This window comes from Pseudopodoces humilis, chromosome 1, assembly GCF_049639895.1.
Source record: "Pseudopodoces humilis isolate 2021_Gansu_Grassland_sample_001 chromosome 1, ASM4963989v1, whole genome shotgun sequence".
In the NCBI taxonomy this organism is placed as follows: domain Eukaryota; kingdom Metazoa; phylum Chordata; class Aves; order Passeriformes; family Paridae; genus Pseudopodoces; species Pseudopodoces humilis.
In genome coordinates this window covers 60,137,237-60,163,799 of record NC_142200.1, presented here as the reverse complement: position 1 = coordinate 60,163,799, position 26,563 = coordinate 60,137,237, and the positions used below count along the sequence as shown (strand labels likewise).

The 26,563-nt window shown below is 38.3% G+C and overlaps 1 protein-coding gene across 3 annotated transcripts in view; it reads left to right on the top strand.

Moving 5' to 3' along the window:
- TEX10 (testis expressed 10) overlaps positions 1-26,563 on the top strand; it is a 54,878-nt gene that overhangs the window by 16,753 nt on the left and 11,562 nt on the right. For 2 of the 3 annotated variants that reach the window (XM_088057458.1, XM_014256260.2), the window contains exons 8-12: positions 1,449-1,584; positions 4,154-4,329; positions 5,067-5,244; positions 20,382-20,470; positions 21,640-21,773. In XM_088057458.1, coding sequence (XP_087913584.1) covers positions 1,449-1,584; positions 4,154-4,329; positions 5,067-5,244; positions 20,382-20,470; positions 21,640-21,773 — 713 coding nt within the window. The remainder of the gene's footprint in view (positions 1-1,448; positions 1,585-4,153; positions 4,330-5,066; positions 5,245-20,381; positions 20,471-21,639; positions 21,774-26,563) is intronic. The other variant, XM_014256276.2, reaches the window with a different exon arrangement.

The following is a 26,563-nucleotide window of genomic DNA, read 5'->3' as shown; positions in this document are numbered from 1 at the left end:
TTCATCAATTAGGTATAAACTACATAAAGATGTAATTGTTACTCATTTAAGAATAAGCCATTATTCTGTTTAAAAAATGCTGTCCAAGGTGAATCTTCACCTGAAGAATATGTGAATTGAGTAAGCTGATACTCCTGATACATTGAAAATAATTTAGTAATATTTATCTTAGTTACATGAAGTATTAGAATGGATTTTATTTTTCTCTTGAGAAATATGTTAGAGTTCAACTTCTAAATGGCTCCTGCTTCATGCTAGCATGTGACCATGCTATTTCAGGTGATTTTTATCCTTATATGGTAACTTGAAGTTGAGTAAGAGTTTTACAGACCAAGACTGGGCCCTGACTGGATCATTTTTAGAAAGGAACATTCTTGTCTGTCTCTGTGGGCAGAAGTTGCTCTGTTCTCTGGAACACAGTATTTTATCTGGTTTTGCCACATAACTTACTAAGACTGATCTGTGTACCTGGACAAAAAGACGTTTCTCAGCTTTGGTTTATGAAGATTATGAAGTGATTGCTGCTACTTAAGGGTGCCTTGATTGGATTGAATTCCTTGGGACCACAAACTCTTCTGTGGTGACAAACTGAGTCTGGTCTCATACCTCTCATGTATTGCTTAAGTTTTAAGATGCTTTCCTATTCTTTCCAGGCTTGTCTTCCCTGAATTCAGGTATTTTTCCATGCTTTGGTAATTTTTCCATCCAGTGGTTTAGTCTGGTTTCCAGAGAAAATGTTTGGTCTCTTTTTCAGTCTATTACAGTAAATTCTGTGTTTGCTGGCTAATTTTAGCCAATTTGGTCACAGTGGTAAAGCTTTCAAATGTTGCTTTAAGTCTGGTGATAACATATGGTTGATGAGAGCTTCAGAGAGGGAAAGGTTGCAGGGGAGTTAGCAGTTCTTGCAGTGTCTCGCCAGCAGCTTCTTGAGGTATTTCTTTTCTGTTTAATTAGCAAGTGTAACTTGGAGCCAGCTGGTTCAGAAACAGGGAGAGCTGCTGGTGAGGTTAGCATGTGTGGTGGGGAGAAAGGGATAGTACAGAGAGAACTGAAGGCACTGTGTCAGTGAGGTTTTGGGGAAAGAAGTAAATGAGTAGAGAACATTGGTCTGAGGTTACTGCACTAGGGGAGAAGGATTGGAAGATAGCTGTGAAAAGCAAGAATTTTTTGGTTCTCAGCTACCTTGCAGCCTGTCTTCAGGAAGTTCTGGAGTTTTCACTTGCATGTTGTCTCTATTCTTTTGTCTGTTCTTTTCACAAGCTGCACAAGAAAGTTTTGTTTCAATGGTTCAGAAGTCAGTCCAGAAGTTACTTCAAAACATTTTGATACTTCCCTCTGGAGTTCAGTGTAAACAGTTGTAGATAAAGATCACAGCTCTGTGTGTGTGTGCATGTATAAAATCAGAAGATTAAAAAGTATTACTTCCGTTTTTTTTATTTTTTTTCCAGTAGCAACGGAACCCTTGATAAGAGCAGTATATACACTATACCAGCAAAGGAATCTGCTCTTTCCAGTTCGTACATTGCTTTTGAAATTTTTTAGCAGAGTTTACCAAAAAGAAGATTTGAGGACACAAAGAATCAGGTAAAAAAAAAAAAACCAAAACCATATTCTTTTTCATTTCAAAACAATGTATTGGTTTCAGGAGTGAGAATACTGCATTTATATGTAGATGTCATAGAACTTCATTCTGAATCTGTTTTCACTGGAACTAGAAAGTTCGTGTGCTTTGTGAGATGGAGATGTATCAGCTTAGTCATCTATCTTAGCCTAAGTACTAAACAGATCTCAGTGACATAAATTTTAGCTTGAAGTACACTGCTACAAGCTTATTGTACTGACTGTGTGGCAGTCAGTGGGCATGTCAGGATAGTGCAGCTGTAGCCATGGAACATTGCCATCACTTCAGCCTGAGGTCATGAGCTTGTCACATAGTGCCTTTGGTGTTCTTATAGAGGCCATGTAGCCTTTCTGACTTACCTTCAAGAAAAATACTCTTGTTTTGGGGGTGTGGTTCTAAAGAGACTGGGTTTAAGGAAGTCCTTCTGGGCTCCTGGTTCATTGTGGGATTTATTAGATCACGGGCAGCTTTCAGATATCTCACTTGCTTCAGATGTAGTCAGTAAGAGGAGATTATTCTCTCTATGTAATGCTGCTGCAACAATTTTTCATTAATCAGATTGTCCAGATTGTCTCCAAATCTTAACTTTTCTAGAATGTATTTTTCAGCCAAGTCATCTAGTTCCAGGATGTAAAAAACCTTAAACCCAAATCATGTGTTGATGTGTATCCGTTAATCCTGCTTGTTTGGGAATGTTTAGGACCCCTTCAGGTACTGTAAAGCAGCTTTAAGGCTTTGGGAAGACCTTCTCCAGGCTGAGCAACAGCAGCTCTCTCAGCCTGTCTTCATAGGAGAGGTGCTCCAGACCTCTGATGATCTACATAATTTCCTTGGAATTGCTCCAATAGTTCCTGTCCTTCCTATTTCTGGGGACCCAGAGCTGGATGCAACGCTCCAGGTGGGCTCTCACCACAGCAGAGTAGAGGAGCAGAATCCCCTCCCTTCGCCTTCTGCCCACACTGCTTTTGATGCAGCCCAGGACACAGTTGACTTTCCGGGGCATGTGATCTATTTCTGCCACTAAAGAAGTCAAACCTTAGATCTCTCAGAAGTCCTGGCATCCGCTAACACAGTGAAGTTTTGGGAAAATTGTTCCCTTCTATAGCTTCTTTTCTTTGTTACATTGTTGTGGTAATGCCTGAGTACATGTAATTAGATCTACAGCCAGAAATAATCTAATGCTATGCTCTAAACATTATAAAAAGTGTAGAGCATATGAAAGACATGGAAAAACACTTGGGAATATCCCATTTTCCTCCTCTTTTCACACAGAGTGAAAAAGAGATCTTTTTCATACTGACTAATTTCCCTGAGGTTACATAACCACTGTTCTCTGTACTTACCTGAAAGACTTGAGCATCTCATTCAGTTTCGTGTGATCATATGACTATCTGGAAAGCTTTAACTTTCTATCTTTAGACATCACAAACAGCAGTAGTTTTGCTGCTGTTCCTCCTAGTCTTCTACATGGTTCTGTGACATTTTTAGTAACAGAAGAATTAAATCTCAAAAATTCTTTGCAAGAAAGTATGACTACACTTACGTCTGACAAGACATTTGAAGACAACATAATATTTGTGTACTGCACTATTCCATTTCTTTAGAAATAAGTGGGGTAGCTCCTGGACGACATTCATATTTTTCCATTCAGTTTGATGTCATAGCTCCTTCAGCCCTCCTATGGCTCTTCTCCTCATTCTTTTAATTTATTTTTTCTCAGAAGCTTGTCAAGAACAGTCTAAGAGGAACAGAATTAACATTGGAACATTTTTCCAGATTTTTTTGTGAATGTGTTTATTTTTTAGGCGTGTCTGTATCATGAGCTTTTCTCATCATTCCGTGGACCAGTCTAACTCAAGAGCAGCTGCAGCATCCTTTGGCAGGGAGTGACAAAGCTCAGCTGTGTGAAGACCCAAATTACTTTTGCTTGTTTAATCGTGGCTCCTCCTAGCTTCATTTGATTCTAGCATCTGCTTCTTTCTGTGGAAGATGGATCAAATGTTTTATTCCCATCCACTATTTCCATTTCAAGTGATTTTAGACCTCTGACCTCACCTCCAACTCGCCCACTTCAACGATCTGTTCTCCAGGCTTTTCCTGCTATTGAGCAGTTCATCTCTATGCAAGGCTCTTCCCTCTTGTGTTATGGGTATTTAATATCCTTTAAAGGTCTTTGATTGACAGGTCTTCAAGAGTGAAATATCTGCATCATCATCATGCTACTTTTGTTGACATCTTCAAAGACCTAATTTGAACTTCTTGATTTGCATTTGGCGGCTTTTTTTCTTGTGATCATCACTTTAGTAATAAGCTGATGAAATGCTTTTGGTTCCTAAATGATACTTGATTTGATAAGCCAGGGTGACACAGAAATTGTAGCTTATGAAAGATAGGATTAGTCCATACAGTTGTTTCAGTTTGAGCCAGAAAGGAGAAATGAAAGCAACTTGGTCAAGAACAGGAAGAGGAGTTTGGAGTTTCTGTTGTTTTGTCTTTTATTTTTCTCCAACTGATTTTTCTCTCTTTCTTTAGAAGTCGAAGTAAAGTTTTATCTCGTTGGTTGGCTGGCTTACCTCAGCAACTGGCTCTGCTTGGCTTGAGGAACCCTGAACTTTCCAATCAGCTCATTGATATCATTCATTCCGCTGCTTCTCGTTCAAACAAGGAATTGTTGCAAAGTTTACAAGCCACTGCATCTCGAATATACGGTAAGACTTTGGCACTATAGCACAAGGAATCTTGTCCCTCACCTGGCAGGCAGGTTGCAATAGGTGGAAAATCCTGTTGTTTCCTAGGTGAACCTAAAGACTGGATGGGGGGGCAGGGTTGCAGATTGGTTCAGTTCCCTAAAGGTTAAAATTAACTGTGCGTGTCATTTACTAGAGAATAAAAAGATCGAGATCTTTAGTTCAAATTCATAGGACTTAAATCTGATAGACTGGAAACTTCAGTTTTTGTGTGTCAGAGATTCACAGAATCATTTAGGTTAAAAAATACCTCTTAAGATCCAGGTGGTAACCCAGCACTGCCAAGTCCCCAGATGCCACATGTGTTTTGAACACTTCAGGGGATGGTGATAGCACCACTTCCCTTGATCCAATGCCTGACTACTCCTTCAGTGAAGAAATTTTTCCTAATATCCAATCCAAACCTCCCCTGGTACAATTTAAGGCCATTTCCTCTCATCCTGTCACTTGTTACCTGGAAGAAGAGTAACAAGTACCCTCACCTGGCAGCAACCTCTTTCAAGGTAATTGTAGAGAAGTGATGGTTCTTCTCCAAGCCTCCTATTTTCTAGGCTAGTATTGCCTTTTTTTTTCTCCTTTTTTCCCCCCCTCTTTCATGTCAGTTATGATGTCCTTATGTCAGTGGGTAGCTGAGGTAGCTGGTCAGTGCAGCCGGGGCGCGTTGGGCTCGTGCTGACCGTGCGTTGTGTGTGCCGCAGATCCGCTCGAGGGCACGCTGGTGCTGCTGCCAGCCGAGGCGCAGCGGCGCCTGGTGCAGCTCGTGTACTTCCTGCCCTGCCTGCCCGCCAGCCTGCTCGCCTGCCTCAGCCGCTGCTGCATCATGGGCAGGATGTCCTCCGACCTCGCCGCCACCCTCATCGGCATCCTGCACATGAGGTACCGCGCTCTGTGCTTGGCTCTAGCCAAGCCTGGTGGGGATATTTAGTCATGAAGTGTGAACTTGGTGACAGTTTGCACACAGAAAATCAATATAATGTGCAGGAACTGATGGTGTGGTTGGCCTGTTGCTTTGACTCTGTCTTTACGCTGCCTGATTTTCTGCAATACACGTTGAGAAAATCATACTACTGTTTAGGTTGGAAAAGACCTTTAAGACCGAGTCCAACCATTAATCTAGCACTGCCAAGTCCACCACTGTTTTTAAGTGCCATGTTCATCTATCCATGTTACTATACTGTCCTTGTGTATATTAATGAAGTCTGCCAAGAATTTTCGTCTTGAAATACAAACATTAGTGCTTTTAGTATCTGGGTCCTTTCATTAAGGATGCAAAGCAGCATTAGCCCTCTGCTTTACGAGATCTGTAAGGCTGCACTGTATTGAGCACCTTCTACCCAGAACGTCATCATCAGTGGTCTTGTTCTGCACTAATTGCAGCTTTTCCTTGTGAGTGCTTCAGCCTGACACAGGTGATAGTGAAAAACAACCAACTAGTTTTTCCCATGTTCTGCTTTCTTTCAGCTCACTTTTTCTCCAATTACCACACCTAAATAGCCAAATTACAGTTGCTAGGCAAGTGCCTTGTTCAAAATTATTCATGCTCTTGTTTTTGTTTTTTTTTTTCCCTGGCTTGAAAGAGGGTGGGTTTGCCTGTGAAGTCAGGGAGTGAAGCTGTTGTTCCATTCAAGTGAGTGGAGGGCTTGCTGAGATTTCACAAAGGTGTTTTGCTTCACTGCTTCTGGGAAAAATGTTTCTCCATTGGTCAGTATTGTGAAACCTTGGATAAACAGGCAGGAATTAAGCTTATGTGAGTTATACTTAAAGCGATTCTTGATGCTTTTTGGATCTGAAACATTTTTAATTAAAATAGAACACAAGACAGTGTGCTGTCAAATACAGACCTGCTTATATTAGCTGTGTAATGTGGGTAAGGTGAAGTAACATAAGCAATAATGGTGAAATTTGTATCCTATATGTGTAATGCATTACTGCTGTAAAGGTGAAATTCTGTCTAGTTTTGGCAAGGTGGACATAGGATTTTATTTTAAAAATTAAAAATTGTCTGGTGTATACTGCAAGCTCAGTGGCAAAGTGTAACCAATTCAAACAGTCATTGTAAGAACTGAAGTCAGTAATAAGGACTCAGGTGCTTATTTTATTGTTGGATCTTAGTGGATCTTCATTGTGGGAGATTTTTGTAGTAATGGAGTAGCTGTTTTCTAAAACTTACCATAAAGCTGGAGGTGGGTTGTGGACATTTGATCTTTTTGGCAGAAGATGCCAGTGGCAGACGGAAGGCTGTGTTCTTACCAAAAGTAGGTTACATTCTGAGAACAGAGCAGGAGTAAATTCTTTGTTTTGAGAGGCGCAAGGGAAGTATTTTGATTTTATGGCATTTGGAACACGTTTTAAGCTTGCTTTGGATTCAAAGATTCTAGATAATCAACCCAAGAAGTCTGTCTGAAATCACTAAATGAAAGAAAAATGTACTGATGTTCTTACTGCAGTGCAGCTTTTTGTATTGATAATCCCTGACAGTCCTTACTTTCTGGAAGCCTGCAAGTTTTGATAAAACTTGAAAAAGAAAGATTGCTGTTGACAGAGCATTGTTTTTATTTGATAAGGTTCTCGCTTCACTGAGAGCAATCAGTATTAAGAACAGGAAGTTGATTAGTTCTCTTTAGAAAGCACATCTGAAAATAATACAGATTATTGGATAGATTAAAATGACTCTTTCATAGACAAAGTAAATGTAAGGGATTGAAAATACATTCTTACAGATTACACCTTTTTTAACTTTGGCTTAGGTGAAATGTATTTTGTGGAAGACTCTTTCCCCAAGCCCCCGCCCCCCCCAGTTATCATGACAATAAATGTTTTATCCTAAAAGATTAATCTAAGGTTCCTTGAAGACTTAGGGAAACAAGGTGATAGAAATGCTTTTGGCTGAGGGGGATGTCCGAAAAACAGTTGCTTTGTCTACGTAAACATGCAAAGATAGGGAGATAACTAATAATAAATATTAACTTTTCAAGAACAGAAGAATCTGATATTTCTTCTCCATTAGAAAATAGTTTTTTTTAGGAAACAATAGTAGGTTTTCTAGATATGAACCTTAGGTGGGTTTTATGAGCTTCATAACCTGTTATTGCACACAGGATAAACTGGTTTTCTATCCTTTATCAGAAAGGCCAAGCTGAACTGTTGTATGCAGTTTTGTGGCTTGGTTTTAGATAATGACATGGACAGACTGGAGTGATTTTCAAGAAGAGCAAAAAATATGATAATGGGGAATGACTAACAAATTGGCGTTTTAGGCTGATAAGGCTGGGAAGAAGTCAGTTAGCTGTGTAAAGGCTGTTGAGAACGAATGGGAGAGTGCAGACCTTAAATGTCATGAGAATGTTTGGTCTGAGTGCTAGCAAAGTTTTATGAAAGCAGAGATACAATACTGGAATGGGTTGTGTAGCAAGGGGATACAAATATACTTCACTGGAAATACGTAGTATCAGGCAATCAGGTTGGATATGGATGGCAGAGGGTAAAGCCTTGAAGGAGGTAGAGAGACTGGTTAACACCTGGTCATCATTTACAGCTCTTGTGACACTCAGAATTAAACTTTCAAGTTATTCAAATGAATGAAACTGTAAAAAAACTTTAAATTCCACATTTCTGTGCCACAGCTTGGTTTGTGGGGCATTTATTGTACTTACAGATTGTGACTTGGTCAGAGAAAACTGTCCCAAATCCATGGGGAGCCGTCATTTACGATTACCCCGCTGCTGTCAGTAGATGGCGCTGTTTCTCTTCCGGTACATTCCCGTTCTCTGTGCTGGGGTGGGACTCTCCATAAATTTCTTTTCTCCTATGGAATCTACTTATCCGTCAGGCTTTAAATGGATTGCATTCAGGAGCGTCAGAGGGTTTGGTACTTGTTCTTAATGTCTTCAACAGCCTCCCGTGCTGCTTTGACGGGTAGAGGATGGCTGTTTTTACACTCACCCAAGAGTGCTCGTATGGAGCTGTATTTGTCAGGGACCAGCTATGTTAAGGTGGATTCACTGAGAGTACCTATAGATCATAATAAAACTTGCAGTTTTTCCCTGAACAATCATTAGAAACACAAGGAACTCATAGTTTTTTTTGTGTGTAAACTATAAAACTAATAGTAAGTGTATTCAGATGGTTCAAAGCGCAGCCCTGTGATAATATCAAGTGGTAACGTTAAGTTGTAATTATTTTGTGTTGCATTTCAGACCTTTTTGTTTGGTTGTTTATTAGAAGTGAATTTTGAAAATATTCAATTTTTATTTTTGCAATGTTGAAGTGAATACCCAAGTGGTGTGTAGGAGCCCATTAAGTGGGCTCTGTGTGCTGAGAATGAAAATGATGTTAGCAATATTTCCATATAGAATGGGAAGGTTTCTGAGGCCCTGGGAGGTTGATTACCTATACTGGTTAATTATTAGAATGATTTGTGTAGCGCTTTTGGTCTATGTTTGCTGAAACTGGCGCAGACCAAGGACTGTTCTGAAAAGAGAGCTGAAATGCAGCCACCCCATTTTGGATGCTGGTATGAATGTGGCCACATTTGCACTAATTGGTCTCTGTGCCAGTGAACAGACATTGCTGTTGTGTTTGGGTCACTGGGATGGCTACAGCTGGTGAGTTTCAGGTGAAACTGAGGATCAGAAGGTGGTGTAGTAGCTTAATTTCCCTGTTCTTCTCCTCAAATGCCTGCCTTGTGCTTACTGTATGGGATCTGAGATGTAAGTAGCTTCAATAAACCCAGGCAGGTAGAGTTCTGAGAGATGGAAGTGTGCCAGGGTTTTGGGGTATAAGTCATACAGGAACAGGTGAAGAAGGGTGTGGAGCTACATGAGTGAACAGTCTGTCACTTCTGCCTGAGAAATGAGAGAGCAGCTTCTTGACAGGAGATGAGTTTTCTGAGTTGGCCTCTGATGAGCTTACATTTATGGAGAAAAATGGAAGGATAGTAGTTTAGAAAATGTTTTGCATCAAATCTACTGGATTAATTTTTTTGGTGATCTTTTAGGTGGTATTGATATATTGAGATAGGCAGTTCATCTTGATGCAGTGTGCCGCATTTCTAGAAGAGTTAACTTCAGTATTTTTCATTTATGATTTATTGGAATAACTGTTAAATAAGCAACTAGTAGTTCACTGCTAGTTAAAGGTGAATGTTTTAAATGTTGGTTTGGAATATACAATATATGGCATGAGCATGACCCTCTTTGGCTTGAAATTCCAGTTGTAGCTTTTCCTTGACAGTTAAGTTCTGGTAATTCCTTGAGGCTATGGACAGATAGACAGTTCTCTCCAGGACATGAACAAATATATAAATCATTGATGGTTTGATAACGACTGAGGTAACAAACTTGAGCAGTGTCAGAGGTAGAACTGGAAAAAATTCTTGTATAATCTTGCTGTGCCTGCTTTCTGTGTTAATAGGGTGGAAGGGTTACTTCAAAATGGTTGTAAAGAACTAGTGAGGCATGTGCTTATTTTTTGAGCACTTTTTGGAAAACTGACTTTGAGGCAAGTATTTTTGTCAAATGTGGAAATGTATTAAATGTTGTAAATGTACCTTCTTATGTAAGGTAGATTACTGTGTTTGCCTGAAAAAGTGGTCTGCTGTTTACATACCAAACTCTGTACTATTACAGCTGCAGAGAAACCCATTTGTCAGGCTCTGTGGTTTTAGTTGCCACTCAGTGACTTTGTGGTGATTGAGGGTCAGATACTCTTGCAAAAATAAAAATTTTACTTTTTTTTTTTTTGCATATGGTGCTATGTTTAAGGTGATTAATATATAATATATTAATATATAATCTGCATACTTACTGTTATGTGTTCTATTCTGTGAACTGTGGATTGAGAAATGCAGGTTATGGGATTGTGATCAAATACATAAATCAGGAAGTTAGATTGCTGACTTTATGGGAAAATTTTGTCTCCTCTCATTCCTTGAAGTACAAATAAGGAAACTGAAATGCAATTTATTTATGTGCCTTATTTGGGCATAATAGTTATGGTTGTTTTACAACTTTTTATTCATTGGAACAGTGTGTCTGGAAATTATTTCACTGTAATAGAGAGTTGGACAGATAATATTTCACTGTCTAGATAAAAAACAATGGGAGTTAATTTATGGCATTTCTCTCTTGAAGTAGGGTGTCCATAAATGAGATCTCCAGTGGCTTCAAACAGCCATTTCTTATTCTTGTGGGACTCTTTCCCTGCTGGGGTCTTGCCAAGAGTTGTTTCTGTTTCTGTAGAAAAGGAGCAGGGTGAGTACCATATAAATGAAAGCTGAGTGCTCTCTGGAATAAATTGTGTGGGAGTTCCAAGTTTTCACAGGTTTGAGATAACCATGGGGGTAACTTGCATTCTGCTTGATGGAACTGTAAATGGACTCTTCTCTTAAGAGGTAGTGCCTTTAAAATATTCTGCTGCTTTCCAGACAATAATGAGGGAGCTCAGCTGGTGTCTCATCAAGCATCCAGGCATGCCTACTGGTTCCTGCTATCCTCTGGAATCTGGTGCTTAGAAAGAACTGAGATGGACATTTTAACATTTGTTTGCTGTACGGTGTAAAATTCTGCGTCTTCAGATACATTACTCAGAGATGTTTTAGGGTTATAATAGAGTTCCTTATGGATATTTCCTTTGTAATGAAATGCTGTTTTTTCTTTATTTAGCCATTCTAGTTATTTTATCTGCAACCTTTGCCAGTACAGCATGAGGAGGCACAGTGAGACTGCAAACTGTAGCTAATGAAGATCCTCTATACTACTTGATTAAAGAATTATTAAATGCATAACTGTAGTCAAGAAAAAGAAGAATAGCACATTTCCCCATAGTGTTTGCAACCGGGAGAGAACTTGGAGAGGATATTGTAACCCATTGTTGTGGTTAGCAACACTGATAGAACAACTGAATTCAGTAATTCTCATGCAAGTAAAGTGTAGAAAATATTCCAGAACAGTATATTTATTTTAAAAAGATGTGGACAAAATGAAAGTTTTGCCAAAATAAGCTTATTTCATGTTAAATAAATAACACAGAACAAAAAAGAGGAAACTCTAAATTCACTACAAATGGTATATAATGGAAAGTCAGCTCAGTACATCTTGGAGAGTAAGTCAAAAATCATACATGTATAGACAGGTGTAGTAGTTATGAATGGGTTGATAGGAAAAATGGAACAATAGTAAGGTCTTTGTTTGCTGAAGTACCTTTTCTGGCTGTATTTTTACACCCCTCAATTAGAAACAAAAGTAAAAGAGGAAAGTATCAAAATGGCAACAAAAGTGCTTAAGGCACAATTGAATAAATGAAACATTAGAGTGTGCTCTCAAAATTCTGGCTTTTCCCTGTTGGGCTACCACTGAGGATGAAGGGTAAAAAAAAATCTGTTTTCCTTGCTGCAAGATGAGAAAGGATCTGTAGTTCTTGAGAATCAGACCCTGGGGTGGGTTACAGCATTCCTTCATCCACATCTGGTCAGCAAATTTCCTTTTCCTTGCTCCCTGTTTTGTACATGTGTAGGACTTGAAAGAGGGAGAAGTCCAAGCTTGTTTTAAGGACACAGCCCCTAAATTTTTCCCCAGGTTGGCTGTAGTGTGAGGTTCCTAATCAAAGGAAAAAGAATTATGTTGCTGCACTACAATTGCCGCCGTCAGTAAATGCCGTTTGCTCATTAGTGAATGTTTCTTCTGATTTGTGCTCTCATTTATAATGTGAAAGCAGTGCTTTGCTTCAGACAACCTCTGCAGCTCTGGAGCAAATGAGCAGCTGACAGGCTTACTTTTAACAATGCATAGCTTAAATTGTTGTTTTCTTAAAACAGGCTTCATATTTTTCCTCAAATCCCTGGTAATTCCTTTCAGATGTTTGTTGTATTTTGCTGCATTTTCAAATGGGAAGACTTGATCCTTCAAAAGAGATAATGAAAGTTAAAACAAAAAGCACTCACTAACAAACCAGTGGCTACACATGGTAACCTGATGGAGGAAAAGGAAGATAAAAAGCTCTCACTTGCTCTTGGAGCTTAGATTCAGACCCTGTACTACCTGGAGCTAAGTTGGTCTGAATGATGAGATGGGTATATGGTTGAAGAAGTATTCAAAGATTCAATTTTTTTGTTTTTTTTTCTCTCTCTCTCTCTCTCTCTCTCTCTTTTTTTTTTTTTCCTTTTTTTTTTTTTTTAGCAATTTCAACATAATTTTCTGACAGTCATGGTTTCCTGTCTTTTTCAGAACTGATATGAAAACTGTGAGTGCTGATCCTCATTAGCAGTAGAACTCAAAACTGATTTGATTAAGGTGATGCAGGGACATGAGTTTATACTTTATTGCAGTTGCATTTCAATCTGACAGAAATTATTTTTCATTAAAGCTGAACAGGAATAAACTGTGCCAAAGCTGAGATAAATATTGGCACAGGGCTTTTTAATGTTTTAAAATGTTTTACAGAAGTGCAAGTACATGCCTACACTGGTAGAAAATGTTGTATATTTTTCTTCCATAAAGGTGCAATAGTCCTGGTGTGGTACTTGTATGTGATTTTGCTCCTTTCAATGTGTTTTGTTGTTTATACACACAGTTCCTGGCAATGATAATATGGAAGTGTTTGGGATGTATTGTAGCATACCTTCCATCCTCATAGGTAATTCCATAAGTGATCCGTTACCTTGTATTTGACAGGTGTTTTTACATGTTAGCACTGTTTTAAATCGCAGTCAGACAATGCAGCTGTCATTACACAGCTGGCTGGCTGTAAAGCATGCAGAGTTCATAACAGTCCTGTGAGAAGGCTGCCTAGAAAACACACCTGTACACTGTTGTCCCAATGTGGTTTTATCAGCAGAGCAGTGTTTCTGGGCTCAGACTGTTCCTGGGCACTGTGCTGAAGGATTCGAATGGGTCCTCTAGAGCTAAGGGAAGGATGCTGCAGTTTCTCTGTGGAAGTCTCCCACTTCTGATGCATACTGATCAGTAGCTGAACAGATCTGTGTTGATAGATAAACTCTGGGCTGATGCTAAACTTGCTGTGCTGGGAGGTCATAGATAGCACAGGTCATAAAAGTAAGAAGCCAAAAGAAACAAGGGAGCCTTTTCTCTACACTTCTCTGTGTATCAGTAAAGATTTTTTTCTCAATGCAATTTCTGGTTGATCACAATGGAAGATTCACAAGTGCTAAAAGAGTGCTGTTCTACATATCTGTGGCCCTGGGTTGTGAAGGAAAACTCAGCTCTGTTTCATGCAGTGGAAACAATTCTTTATGATCCTTGGTTGCAGTGTGATTATTTTGGCTATTGGGGAAGAACCACTTAGCTTTTCATATTTCCAAGGCCTTAACTGAACTTTGGATATGCCAAAAGGCCTGCCCTGCTGTATCCTGATGAGCTGCAGAACACCAGAATGTGGGAGGTGCTAGTGTATCATTTCCATTGTTAGATAGGTAAAATGACCTAATTGCTTTGTCAAGAGACAAAAAAGACAGTCTTGTCTAATATAGCCTTGTATATGTATATAGCCTTGATTAACTTACATGTCTAAGTACTTATGCTTATTAAATAATATGAATGCTTGTGGACTTCTGTCACCAGAGATGTCTGTCTTCTGCTGTATGAGCTGATCAGTTCTACCCACCATCTCCTGCCTTTAAGCCAGGTATCTCATGATACAAGGACATTTGTTTAGATTTTGCTTAGATTTCTGGAATTTTTTTTCCTAAGTGTTACAGGGTCTTTCATATTCGTGTGCAGCTACCGTTAACAAGACTTCTAAGAGGAGCATCATGCAAAAATTTTTCTTTCAGAAACCATTCTGTCTGTTCCCAAGCATTACACAGGTGTTCATGTGTCAGCTAGTTTCATCTGTTACAGTGTCAGTTTGTGTGGTGTAGGCACTGATGTTACAGACTTTAGTTATTTTTAAAAATAAAGTATACCAACCAGTTCCAAAAACACCCCACCAAAAAGCAACTGAAAAACAGCCTAAAACAGAAATTTGTCACTCCACGCTCTTGCAGGTGTCAGGGAAGTTCTCAGATATCAGGTTGCTCATGGCTGCTAGTTCAGTTCATCCTTGCCTTCTCTTGGAGGTCTTTTGCAAGGTGAATGCCATCTCATCCTGGTAATTTCCTTTTGGTTTGTTTGGTTCCATAATATTTTGTGCAGCTGCTTGAAGTTGCAACAGGTTATCTCGAGGAGGTGTCCTGGGAACCAGAAGAGTTTCTTCTCTGGTGATCAGAGATGGGCAGAGTCCCTGTAGCTGCTCTCCTATAACCTTTTCCTGCTTGATTTCCATCCTCATGCAGTGGTTGTCTGTTGGGTGTACAAAATTTCTGGAAATTTTCTGCTCTTCTGTGTGTTTGAAGGACAATTTAAAAATAAATTAATAATAGTATCTTGGTTGTTAAAGCACTTACTGAGGTTGCGAAAAGTCTGTGTTCACTGCCTTCATCTGAAGGGAAGATTGATTTCCTCTTTCTCTAACACAGTGACTTAGTCACTGAACTAGTCTGAGGATTTGTACTTAATAATTTTATTGAATGTTATTAAATTTTCATAGAGTTGAGGCCTAGAATGCATAGTTAGTTTTTTTCAGGAAATGAGTGTATCAGCTACTGACTGTGCCTGTGACTGTTTAAATGTTCTGTCTGGAACAGAAGTATCAGTGAAAGAAATAGAGGGGAAACTCCTTTTACAGTGCTTTTATAACCTAGAATTAAACAGTTGTCAGAGGGCTGGGTTTAAATCTTTGATCAATGGTTGATAAAATCAATTTAAAATAGGATCATTTAGTACAGTACAAATTGTGTATCTCAGGCTGTTGTCTTGCCGGTGTTCAAATAATTCTGTAAAGCTTCAGGAATGCTCTGCACTAGATATTCTGAAATTCCTAATTATGGTGCTGGGACTGTTTTCCTGGAAGGTGAGAGAATTGGATTTTATTTTCCTTGAATAGAAAACACAAACCCTTGAACTTGCACTTCTTGAGTGTTAGAACCCTCATATTTATGAACAAAAGGGTAATAGTATTAATGCCTCTGAAGAACTGTGCATCTTGCATTTGCTTTTTAATGTTTTACTTTAAAATACTTGGAGACTGAACTCGGGGTTGAAATTAGTCACATTTTTTCAATTTTATTGCTAAAAAAATAAAATCAAAACCCAACACCAATCCATATTCTGAGGAAAACTTGCTTAGCAAATGCTAGATAGGTGCATTGCTGTCTGTGCTGGGTTTTGAGTTTTATAGGAGGACAAATGGAAGGATAATTTCTAAAATGAATGCAGCGAGTTTCATCAGAATTCTTCTGTTAGAGACCTCTAAATTACCCAAAGACTCCTTTGACTGTATAAGCCAATATCAACACCTTAAATCTGAACCGTAAGTCAATTAATACCTAGTTTAGGTCAGGAGGCACAGAGATAGTAGTCTGCAGCTGAGGAATAACTACTCTTGCACAAACTGCAGTTTTATTTTGCAGCTGTGTGATACAGTCAACCTGAAAATAACAGCAGCATGAACTAAAGTAGTGAAGTCCATCTGGAGGTAAAAGAAAAGTTAGCAGCAAGTGATGAAAGGAATGCACTACACACTTGCTTTGGCAGAGAAATATTTGTTCTGCTACTGACAAGAGAAGCAATAATTTTTAAGTTAATTAGATTCAGCTTTTATTTCAATACCATATGGTGTACAGAGCAGGTTACCTAAACGTGCAATTCTAAACCTCAAAAGAGAAGTTCCCACAGAGAGCAGGTGACCTTATGGAAATTACAACATGTAATTCATCACAGTTAATGTGAGTTTGGACTACATGACTGGAGAGGTCTCACTCACACACAGTTTGATAACAGGTTCCCATTGTCAGTAATAATTTATACAAAAAAGACAACTTATAGTATGCTTATTACCTCTTTTCCCCATATAAAGCAGATAATTTTTTTAGTCAGATGTCTGACATGTAATTTACAAGCATCTTGAAAACACATTTTAAAAGTGCATGCAGTCTCCAATTATTCATGGTAGTCTTAATATATTAAACTAAGATTTAAAAAATATTTTTTATGTACTTGCAGTACATCAACATCTGTTCTAGAATGGAATCTCCTTTGTTCTCTGTTCTTTATCTTATTTTTTATTTCCTTTAATGTCAACTTCAAAATTGAGCAGCTTTAACAAGTGTCTACATTATAGGCACTTGGGCTCTAAGGTAATTGAGGTGATGACAGCTGGTTAGACTTATATTTAAACAAACCTCTGTGCTGTAAAGCTGCTGTGTTTGTATTATTATAAAGACATGGGTTTTGGTCTTGATTTATTGTGAGATTCTCATGTGGTGTTTCAATTACATGATTTCATGGTTTTCTTCTATCCTGCTTTCTGTGCGGAGTACATCATGAGCACTGAAGGAGCGTTTACTTCATGTGAGAGTTTGGCCCTGTTTCAATAGGAAGCTCCATGTTTTCTCTATTGTATTGTGTCCCGCTTGGAAAACAAAGGGATTCCCTCCCCCTGCCCTCACCCATGGAAGTATTTTGTTGTGCTCAAGTAATTTTCACAGCTGCAGGAGACGGGAAGGTGATGTTTTTCCCAGTTTAAAGATGAGGAACTGAGGCAAGGAAAGGTGCAGGCAGAAGTACGTCGAAGTACCTGATGACTTTAGGAATTCAATGAAACATTTGGGTTCTGATTTTTCAGAATATGTAGCATCTTTTGTCTTGAAGATAAAATATTGACCTCAAATTTACCTTAAGTGGAGAAGTAGAGATCAGATGGGTGCTGCTCTTAGAAATACTTGAAGCTCTATCTCTCCACAGCTGTTAGTGAAATTTTCATATTTTAATCACTGTTGAGCTGTTGCAGTACTAGAGATAACTAGCTGAAAAAAAGGGATGAGGAGCTTCCAGTATTAATAATATGAGCTTATTCTGTCTTAAAACTAAAAAAAGAAATAAAATCTGATGATACTTGAAGAAATGTGTTAACACTGATTCCTGTCTTCCAATTTTAAAAAGTATTTTTCTCGCATTTTGTATAACCTACCTGAATTTCTGAGCTAATACTTTCTTCTATCTTTTTAATTATGCCTCATACACTGTGCACGTTATAGATGATGCAATAAATAAGGACAGGTCAGACTGTTATCCTTCGTTGTGTAATCCTGACTGATCCATTCATCCGTGATTTGAATGAGACATAGTTTTGGGTTTTTTTCCTAGAGAAAATATGACACATAGTATTATCATACTCTAAGGTGTACTCTAAATGTAAGAGAGGCCAAGCTGAAGATCAGAGGCAACCTTCTATGTCACTTTCTAAATTTAATGCTAGATTATTTTTAACTATAATGCTCTTTTAACATTGCGGCTTCTCCTATGTATTTAATAGCTTTCACTTTCTAAAAAAGTAAACTGCAGCTGAATTTAGTGATCTTGATTTTGTGTGTGTGTGTGTGACTCAGTGTAGCTCTGCTTGTAGAGATGAATCTTAAATTAAACCATGTAATGGCTCTGTCAAGGGTTTGGTCCTTATGCTGCCTCCATGTTCCCAGGGCAGAACTGCAGGGATTCTCTCTGCTTCCTCTTATGTCTGTAGCAGTGGCCCTTAGCCTGGTGTTTTCTTAGGATACTTAACATGCTTCTCCTGTTTGTGAGTTTGTAGATGCATGGGAAAACAAAACTGATGAAGTGTTTGATTTCCAGATGTTTAGCAATAAGATTTGGAATTATTTTTCCTGTCCAGGCATCTCCTGAACCTATTGCAGTTTCTGCTTGCTAACCTTCAGTGAATCCTGAGTTTTTGTTCAGTCTCTTCTGGAGGTTATGTAAAATTCTTGCGTGCACTGGTCCTAATTGTAAAGCATTCAAAACGGTTGCATATGGAAGTGGAATTTTTCCAATATTGAATTTTTTTTTATATGTGATTATTTTAAACCAGATTCTAACAAGATTTGTCATGCAAGTCCCTACTTCCTGAACTGGGGCTTATCACATGTTCTTTCTTTCTTTCTCTTTTCCTACCCAAGATTTATTTATTTTCACATTTGCCTGATTGTCTTTGCAGCTCCTCATCTGTCATTATCTCTCCCAGCCTCTTGCATTCCCACCATTTTGCTCAATGGTTGCATCACAGTTTGAATTTCTGTGTCTAGTCTATCAAGTCCTAAACCCTTTTGAATCTCTCTCCATGCTCCTCAATGCTTACTTTGGTAGAATGGGTGACCTCAAGTCAGACTCATGGTCTCTCTGCATCAGATTAAAGGAGATTCTTCTCCTGTGCTGAACAGGACATGGATTTCACTCTCTCTTTTGGTGTATGGATCTGGTTCCTGTGTAAATATCCACCTTATGTAGGGAAGTAGTGGCAAGAGCTCTTGCTGATTTAGTTGAGTATGTGTGAAATTTCTTCCATGCTGTAACAAATGGGACTGGCACCTGGGCTGGGACCTCCTTGGAAGAATGGAAAAAATTCACCGTTCCCATGGCCAAGGGTTTTGTCCTGGGAGAACCTGGCAGCCAAGTAGCAGCCTTAGGACTGGGGAGCGATTGAGAGACTACAGGTTAAGAAAAGGAAGTAGTCAGCCAGGCCTCAGGGCAGGACCAAAGGCCTCCTACGAACCAGAAGGGAGCATGCAGAGCTAATCACATCACCTGAAATACAGCAAATCCCTACTGCCAGGCATTAATGTGAAGTGGGAGCTTTATTTAATAAAGCCTTACTTTGTGCTCTCTCACCTCTGATTTTTCCCTCCCTAGAATTAACTATCCTACATGGTAATCTGATGGAATCCTGAATTTTTTCTTTAATTTAAAGAAATTCTGGGGTTTTTCTCCTTTCTTTTTGAGTAAGTCCAGACACGTGCATATTCTAGCTGTCATTTTTGTGGATGCTGAAATAATATGGATGGATTTTTGTGGGTGGCAAAATGTATATGCCTGGCACAAAAGTATTCCAAATTTGATATTTTTGCTCCCAAAGCATGGAGCTGTAAAAAATTCCTGCGTAACAAGCTTTCCAGACTTTTGTTACCCATGAGCTAAGCCATTTTGGCTGTTGGCACAGAGAAATTAGGAAAAAAAAAAAAGATCCAAGGCAGAGAGTTGGCTTGGAAAATTGCATTCAGAAGCTCTGAAATTTCACAAGATTGTAAGAGTGGAAAGCAGCAATCTCTTATAGCAAAGATCCATAGTCTGCAGCACCAGTGCCAAAAGCAGCATACCAGGCAATTTGAATAATGTGCATTTTTGCATAATGTGATCTGGGTCTGAGCTGCAGCCTGGTGAGGAAAGCATGTGTTAGATGTCCTTGTTCCCAGCTCCTGGCTTCCTCCTGGTTCAGCACCAGCACATGGGCCAGACTCTGCCATTAGGTGGTCACTGGTGTCTGTTTGCTCTGAGTTTCCACGAGACTGGCTTCTCATTTGAGACACCAGAGTAGGCTGGTGCTTCACTTGTTCCAGATTGCCCTTGAGATGGAAAGTGTCAGACAGCTTTGATAACGGGTTTGCTCCTCTCTTTGCATATTGCTCCTTTTTGTGTTCTAAATTTCCAAACAACTTTTTTACTTAGCTGTCTTCAATAGCTTCAGCAGTTCTGAAAGAGATGCTGAGACTGCTTTCAGATGGGGTTTCTTGTTCATGTATTAAAAGTAGTGGATAAGATGAAAAATATAGCCCAGCATTTGTAATATGAAGACTTTTACCAAGTAAGGGAAATAAAATTAATTTAATTTATGGTGTCATCAGTGTACTGAAGATTATACCAGTATTAATGAAAAGTTGCTATTGCAGTTAATTTAAATCATCTTAGCAACCTAAGGCCATGCAGGGGTACAAAGTTCAGTATGTCTTGTCTTTAAAAGAGCCGGTCCTGGTTTTGGAGCTATTTAAAAAGCTGTTCTAAGAACAACAGTTAGAAACAGGGATGCTAAAATTGTAACAATTTAGGCATGCTAATTGATTGTATTGTGCAGGTAGGTTGTGAATTCTTAATTATATGTTTTTTAATAAACTGTCTGCTATTGGTTTTGTGTAGATCATCCTTTGCAGGCTGGAAGTGCCAAGTGCAGGATAATTCAGTGAATGATGTGGACTACTTCAGCTTCTTGTTTTCAACCCTTATAGGTAATCCATATGAATGTAATAATTCAGAATTAACAAAATGAAATTTGTTTTGATAGTCAATTATCAAATTTAATTTAGAGTAAATGGTTTAGTAAGTACTTCCTGAAAGTAATTCTAATCTTGTTATATATTTTTGATATGAGATTTTATTTTCTTGATCTGATTTTTGACACTCTATTTTTACACTTTTCCATTTGGGCTGAATATTTGCATACTTTTTTTTCATTCTAGCTTACTTAGGAAAGTATGAGGAAAACCTAAATTCAGCATATGACATAAACTAATTTTTTTTTTCCTATCTTGAAGTAAATGCCTTTTATTGACTCATAACAATATAAAAGATTGTCTCTGGGATTTCCTGTAAACGTGCTTACGCTATTTAAAACATTCCATCAGAATAAAGTAATCAGAGTACGTTTAAGTGAGCTGGCCAAGGTCAGTGTGTGAGCAGTACTTCTGCTACTCTGTTCTTACTCAGCTATAAAAATAGCTGTATTCTGTGGTGATGCAACTTTGGGAAGTTACAGTGGTTAAAGTGGTGTAATATTGCTAAGAAGTAACTCCTGCTGACTTTTGCTGTGGTAAAAAATAGTGTGTTTTCTTCATCACCTTGGTTATTTATAATGTTCAGCTACTTTGTATTCAAAAATTACCTTTTTGTTCCTAAAATGGTAAAAAGAGTGCTGAACTAATGGCAGAGAAAATGAAAGCAAAGCCCAAGTAACTCCTGTGGAGTACTCGTCCTTTTTTAACTAAAACACCTAATACCTTTCTAGAAAAAATAAGCTAAATGATATTTTTTTAGCCCTGAGGTTATATTATTTATTACTAAGGTTACTGAGTTATTGTGAATACATGAAGTATTTTGCATTATACCCATTCTTGTTATTTTTTAAAAGATGCATAGATTTAAAATAGCATAACACTGGTAATTTAATTTTTTTTTATATCACATTATAGTACTATTGGGTTTTAAAATATTTTTGTTTTCTGTCAAAAGTCAAAATTTGTACTTTGATATACTTAGTTTATTAAATCAAGGAAGAGCTTTTAAGAAAAAATGATTGTGTTGACATAGTGTAAAAGACAGTGTTTGTCAATGATGCTGTTAAAGTAGAACACTGTTTGGCTTGTTTTGTGATACTGTTGTACTGCTTCTTCTTCCCCAGGGTTCTCAAGAGAGGAGCTGACTAGTCTCCAGGGCATTAGAGGAAAACCACACATTAGCCAGACACAGCTTTCACCTATCCGTCTTTACCTAACTGATCTGGACCAGTTTTTACACCACTGGGCTGTGACAGAGGTAATACATCAACACTAATTCTAAATGACAGCATACAAACTCTGAGTGCTCTCCATCTCTTTTCCAGAGATGCCTAAATCCTGTCTTGATTTGAGTTGAAAAAAGAATGAAAAATATAAAAGCTGTCGAACAGCCAAGATTTTTTTTACAGCCAACAGATAATATTTTGAAGGATGCTGCTTTAAAAGTTGAATGTTTAGGCATGTAGTATGCAAAGCAATACTCAAGGAAAAAGTTGGTAGAAACCTTGGTGAAAATTCTTATGCACTAATATTAGAACCAGCAATATGTTTTGGCTTTTAAGAACAAATTAATTTTAGAAATACTAATTATAAAGAGTTTTCCTGGAGAATAAGTGCCACTATTAATTGAAAAGCACTTGCATTAAATAAAATTTGAACTTGGAAGCAATATTAAGTTGGCATTAGTCATTATTTTGAATGGTTCCTGATTAGTTAACCAACATATGCTGGGATTAGAAACTTCAGTCTGAATTCAGTACCTAACATCATAAGAGCTGAAAAATTAATTGGATTGTTGGTTCTAAAGGGATTTGAGCCACAAGATTTTATTCATAAGAGGTGGATTAGCTGTCTTTCTGCATCAACTCTTTTTATTGTTTAGCTCACCAAAAACCACGTTAAGGTGTGAAATCATGTTTTGATGACATGCCAATTTGATTGTATTTGTGAAATCATAGTCCTGAATTCAGAAAGAAGAGCAAAACAGAAGGTTTTAGTTTTATGGTTTTTTCATTCAAGAGAGCAATATAATAGCAATATAATATTCTACTTCATAGTGTTTGTGACAACATTCTGAAATTGATGATAGTCTGAGATTACACATTGAATCTGTGCTGCTATGTATTAGAAAGTATTTTAAGCAGGGCTGTTGTTTGGTACCATGACTGACTCACATATTTAGGTGTTCTGCCTTCAGTCATATTCAGCCTGTGGAGCAGCTGAACTTATTAATTTATTTTGCTTTGTCTGTTTCCTCACCAAAATACCTTTCTCCAGTTTGGAGGGATCAGAATGTTCTCTTTCCGTGTTCTGTTGCTCTGTGAATGCACAGAGTGATTATTTGTTTCTCAGAGTTAGCATAATCCAGCATCTGAAGGATTTATGTACACCTTCCTTGTTTCTGAAAATGTCACCTTTAGTGTTTTCTTTTTCCTCTTTTTGCTTCTATTCCAAAAAGCTTTCAAAGTTGGCAGTGAAGTAGGACTGTTTTCACGCAGGAAACAATGAAGTAGTTTGATTTCTTTTTTGCGTGTTTGGTTCCTGGTTGCAAGTTTGAGTGTCTTCTACCACAATCTTTAGTGTTTTGGTGCTATCAATGAGAGTTAGTATTTTCAGAAACTTGAGACTTGCTTTTGTTTAAGTACCTTTTCTGAGGAAAGATACAAGGTGCTCTCCCAAGTTGTTAGAAGGGGATGGTGATCACTAAGCAAAGAGCTAGATATCCTTGGTTAGTAATGAAAGATGATTTGGGCATCCTGTGGAGCACTGCACTACTTCTGCACTTTAATCTGAAGTCTTTTCTGGAGAATGTTTTATGGAAGACAATAGGAGCAAAAATCCCATGCATCAAAAATCTGTGTGAAGAAGGATGAGACCTTCTAGCCCCACCTGATTTTGTAGGTTCTTAACCAAAGAGAGTTTTGAACTGTCACTTTTCTCAGTGAGGGTGGTCAAATACTGGAATAAGTAGCCTGGAGACATTCTGGTTCCCATCTATGGATGTACTCAAAACCATGCTGGCCACAGGGTGGGGTGACCTGACCCAGGTGACTCCAAAAGGAGCCTTGGATTAGAGGAACTCAAGGATATTCCTTCTAACTAGGGATTCTGTGATTATTTGAAAACTCCTTCTGACAAAAAACAGGTCTTTTTGTTTCCCCATCAAAAAATCTCTTCATTATTTTTGCTTTTTGGACATAATGAAATTCACAGTTGAGTAAGGGTTTGTAGTTTTATTTGGTAGGTTTGTTACAGTTATATTTGATAGTCAAACTGCTCCCATTAAAGTCCTGCCAGGTACTGCAATGCTGTTTGGGGTGTGCCCCCCCACATTTGCTAATTTTCCTTTTTTCCCCATGGAATTTTGTGAACAAAAAAGCAGGGGCACCTCCTCAATAGCTTGCTTTCATGCTGGAGAAAAATCAAGATATTCATGCCTCTGATCTGGTAGTAATGGTGGCATATCTGGTTGTGTTACAATGAGAAGTGATCATTGGTATTGAGGCAACCACTTTTATGAGTTGCAGAATTCCATTCATTTTTCACTTGTCTGGTTTTGATTTCAGATGCAGTCATAGATATGGTAAATGACACATAAAAGCATTCTGAAGCTCTTCAGTTTTTAGATTACTTTTTTCTCTGTGTTTAAATATCTAATACAGCAGCATGTTCTTTAAGTTTTTTGGGGTTTTATCTTTTCCTTGTATCCATCAAACATGTTGATCAATATGTTATATAATGCTCAATTTCTGAAGAAATTATTGTGGGAACTGTAGTCCATTAAAACCTTGGGATTTGGAGTCTGACAATTTTTTAAAACCAAGAAGGTAAGGAAGAAAATAAACAAGAAAGAAGAGGGCAGGCTTGGTTAAAACTTTTCCATTCAAGATTTGCCATAAGCTTCACAGGAATACTTTTCTTAGATCAATTAGTTTTCACTAGGTACTGAACAAGCTAATCTGTTCTCAAAAGGAAAAAAAACCAAACAGCAGCAGCAACAACAAAAAAAATCCCAGCCAAAAAAGCAAACCCCAGAGTTGCAGGCTCTGGGGAAAAGAAAACTGCCAACAAATCATGAGGCTCTCCAAAGTGTCTGGCAAGACAGTGTGATATGAGGGCTCTGTGTGCATTGAGTCTGAGGGAGGTAGGCTTGGAGACTGCCTTCTTCCAAGTGGACATAGTTCAAGGTATGCTAGAATTTTGGAGTTAAAACATTTTTAGCTGTGGCAGAAAATTACTTTATTTAGATTGAGCAGTGCTACAGGAAATAATAAACCCCAGCTTGAATTAGTCATGCTTTTGCTGGAATTTGGTTGTAGTGCAGAGCTTCTGAATGCTAACCTTTCATCTGTTCCCTTGCTGAAGAAGGAAGTTTATGGTGATGTTGTAATGTTAAGCAAAATGTTTGTAGTAGTTTTAGATACCTGCTAAATGAGAGCAGTGTTTGTTGGCTGCAGACCAGGCCTCTCTTCTATGATGAGAATTGTTTGTTTAAGAGTTCTCATTATGTAGTTGTAATCTAGGATTTCTTCTCAATGGAGAAGTATTCTAATGTAGGTGAAAATAATTAAGGAACTTTGATGGAATTAGAATTTAATGGCCTGGTTTCCTATCATTTAATAAATAAGACTGGTGATCAGATTCCTATTAGTCCTTCCACTGTTGTCTTTCATCTCTTCCATCTCTAGTTTTGTCTAAACCATGGTTAGTTTTTTAGCTTTCTGCTGAAAAGAAAAGTTGCAAATAATAATTCCTGTAAGTTCTATGAAAATAAGCAGATGGAAGAGAAAAAGCTCTTGATTAGCACAGGGTGGGTTACAACTCTGCTCCAGCATCCTGCTTGGCAGGAGCTGTCACTTGGCCAGTGGGTTGTTGGGGTTGTGAGGCAGGAGTAGGGGTGGTGGGACTGAAGAAGGGACCCAGGTGTGAATCTGGAGGACAAAGCTTGTTGGCCTCAGTGCTCAACTTTGTTTCCCAGTGCAGGAAAAGGCAGTCCCACCTTCCTGTCCATAGCTGTGCAATGGGTGATATGTGTTTCTAAGGGTAAAGCGTTGTAAGAGGGAATTTCACGTATAAGATATATGTGCCAGAAATGTGGGAGAAAAAGCAGCGTGCCTTTGGAAAAGGGGCAAGTTCTGGAAAGGAAGAGAATAACTTGAGGCATTTTCAAAGAGCAGTTTGGACTTCTGGAGTGTTATTATAGCCAGGGCACCTGGTAGTATATATGGATGACAGTAAGCACTTCTGCTAAGAAGTAATGCTTTTAGGTAGTTGTTAACAAAACCTGTTTTGGGATGGGTATTATTTGTAAATTACTTTTCTTTTGTCTGGAGAGTGGTAACTGGTATAGTGGTAATCTGAAGCCATGTTTTTTTTTTTTTTTAGAAGCTTTTAAGTAGTGATGATTTTCAGTTGAGGAACAATGCTTCAGAAAAGTGTCTCTTTAAATGCTGTTTTCATAGCTCTAAAGGTTAGTCTTCATGATTTGTCTAAAAGAGATGTTAAATGTGGGAACTTTTAACAGGAACTTTTTAATAGGAACTTTGGTTCCTTTTCTGGAGGAACTTCTGCTTAAAATTACTTCTGTCTTGTTAAAGCCAATTATTTAAAATCACCCCCCTGTAGTTGAAATAAATGGGACTCCAGAATAAATGCTTGCAGCCCGAGGGAAGAGCTTCAGCCTTGGCTCATTTTAACTGTGCCCATAGTGTTTGTCAGTGATATTGTTCACTCCCCTGTAATTGAATTGCTCTGCCAGGATCAAATGAACAAGCGCCCACAGAAATGAAGAGTTTAGCGAGGTAACCGTGTATACATGGTAATTTCTGTTGTAATATTTGATGTTTGTGACGGTTGAACATTTTAGAGGGGGAAAGCAAATGATAATTAGAGGGTTTGCTTGAAGTCGAGATTCCAGAGCTGTATCAAGCACACAGCAGACTTGAAGAAATAAAATATTCAAACAATTGTTCAGAATGTTTAAGAGCAAACACTAGGGAAGGTCAGCTGCTTTTAAAAGCAGACTTGAATTCAAAAACCTTGAGATGC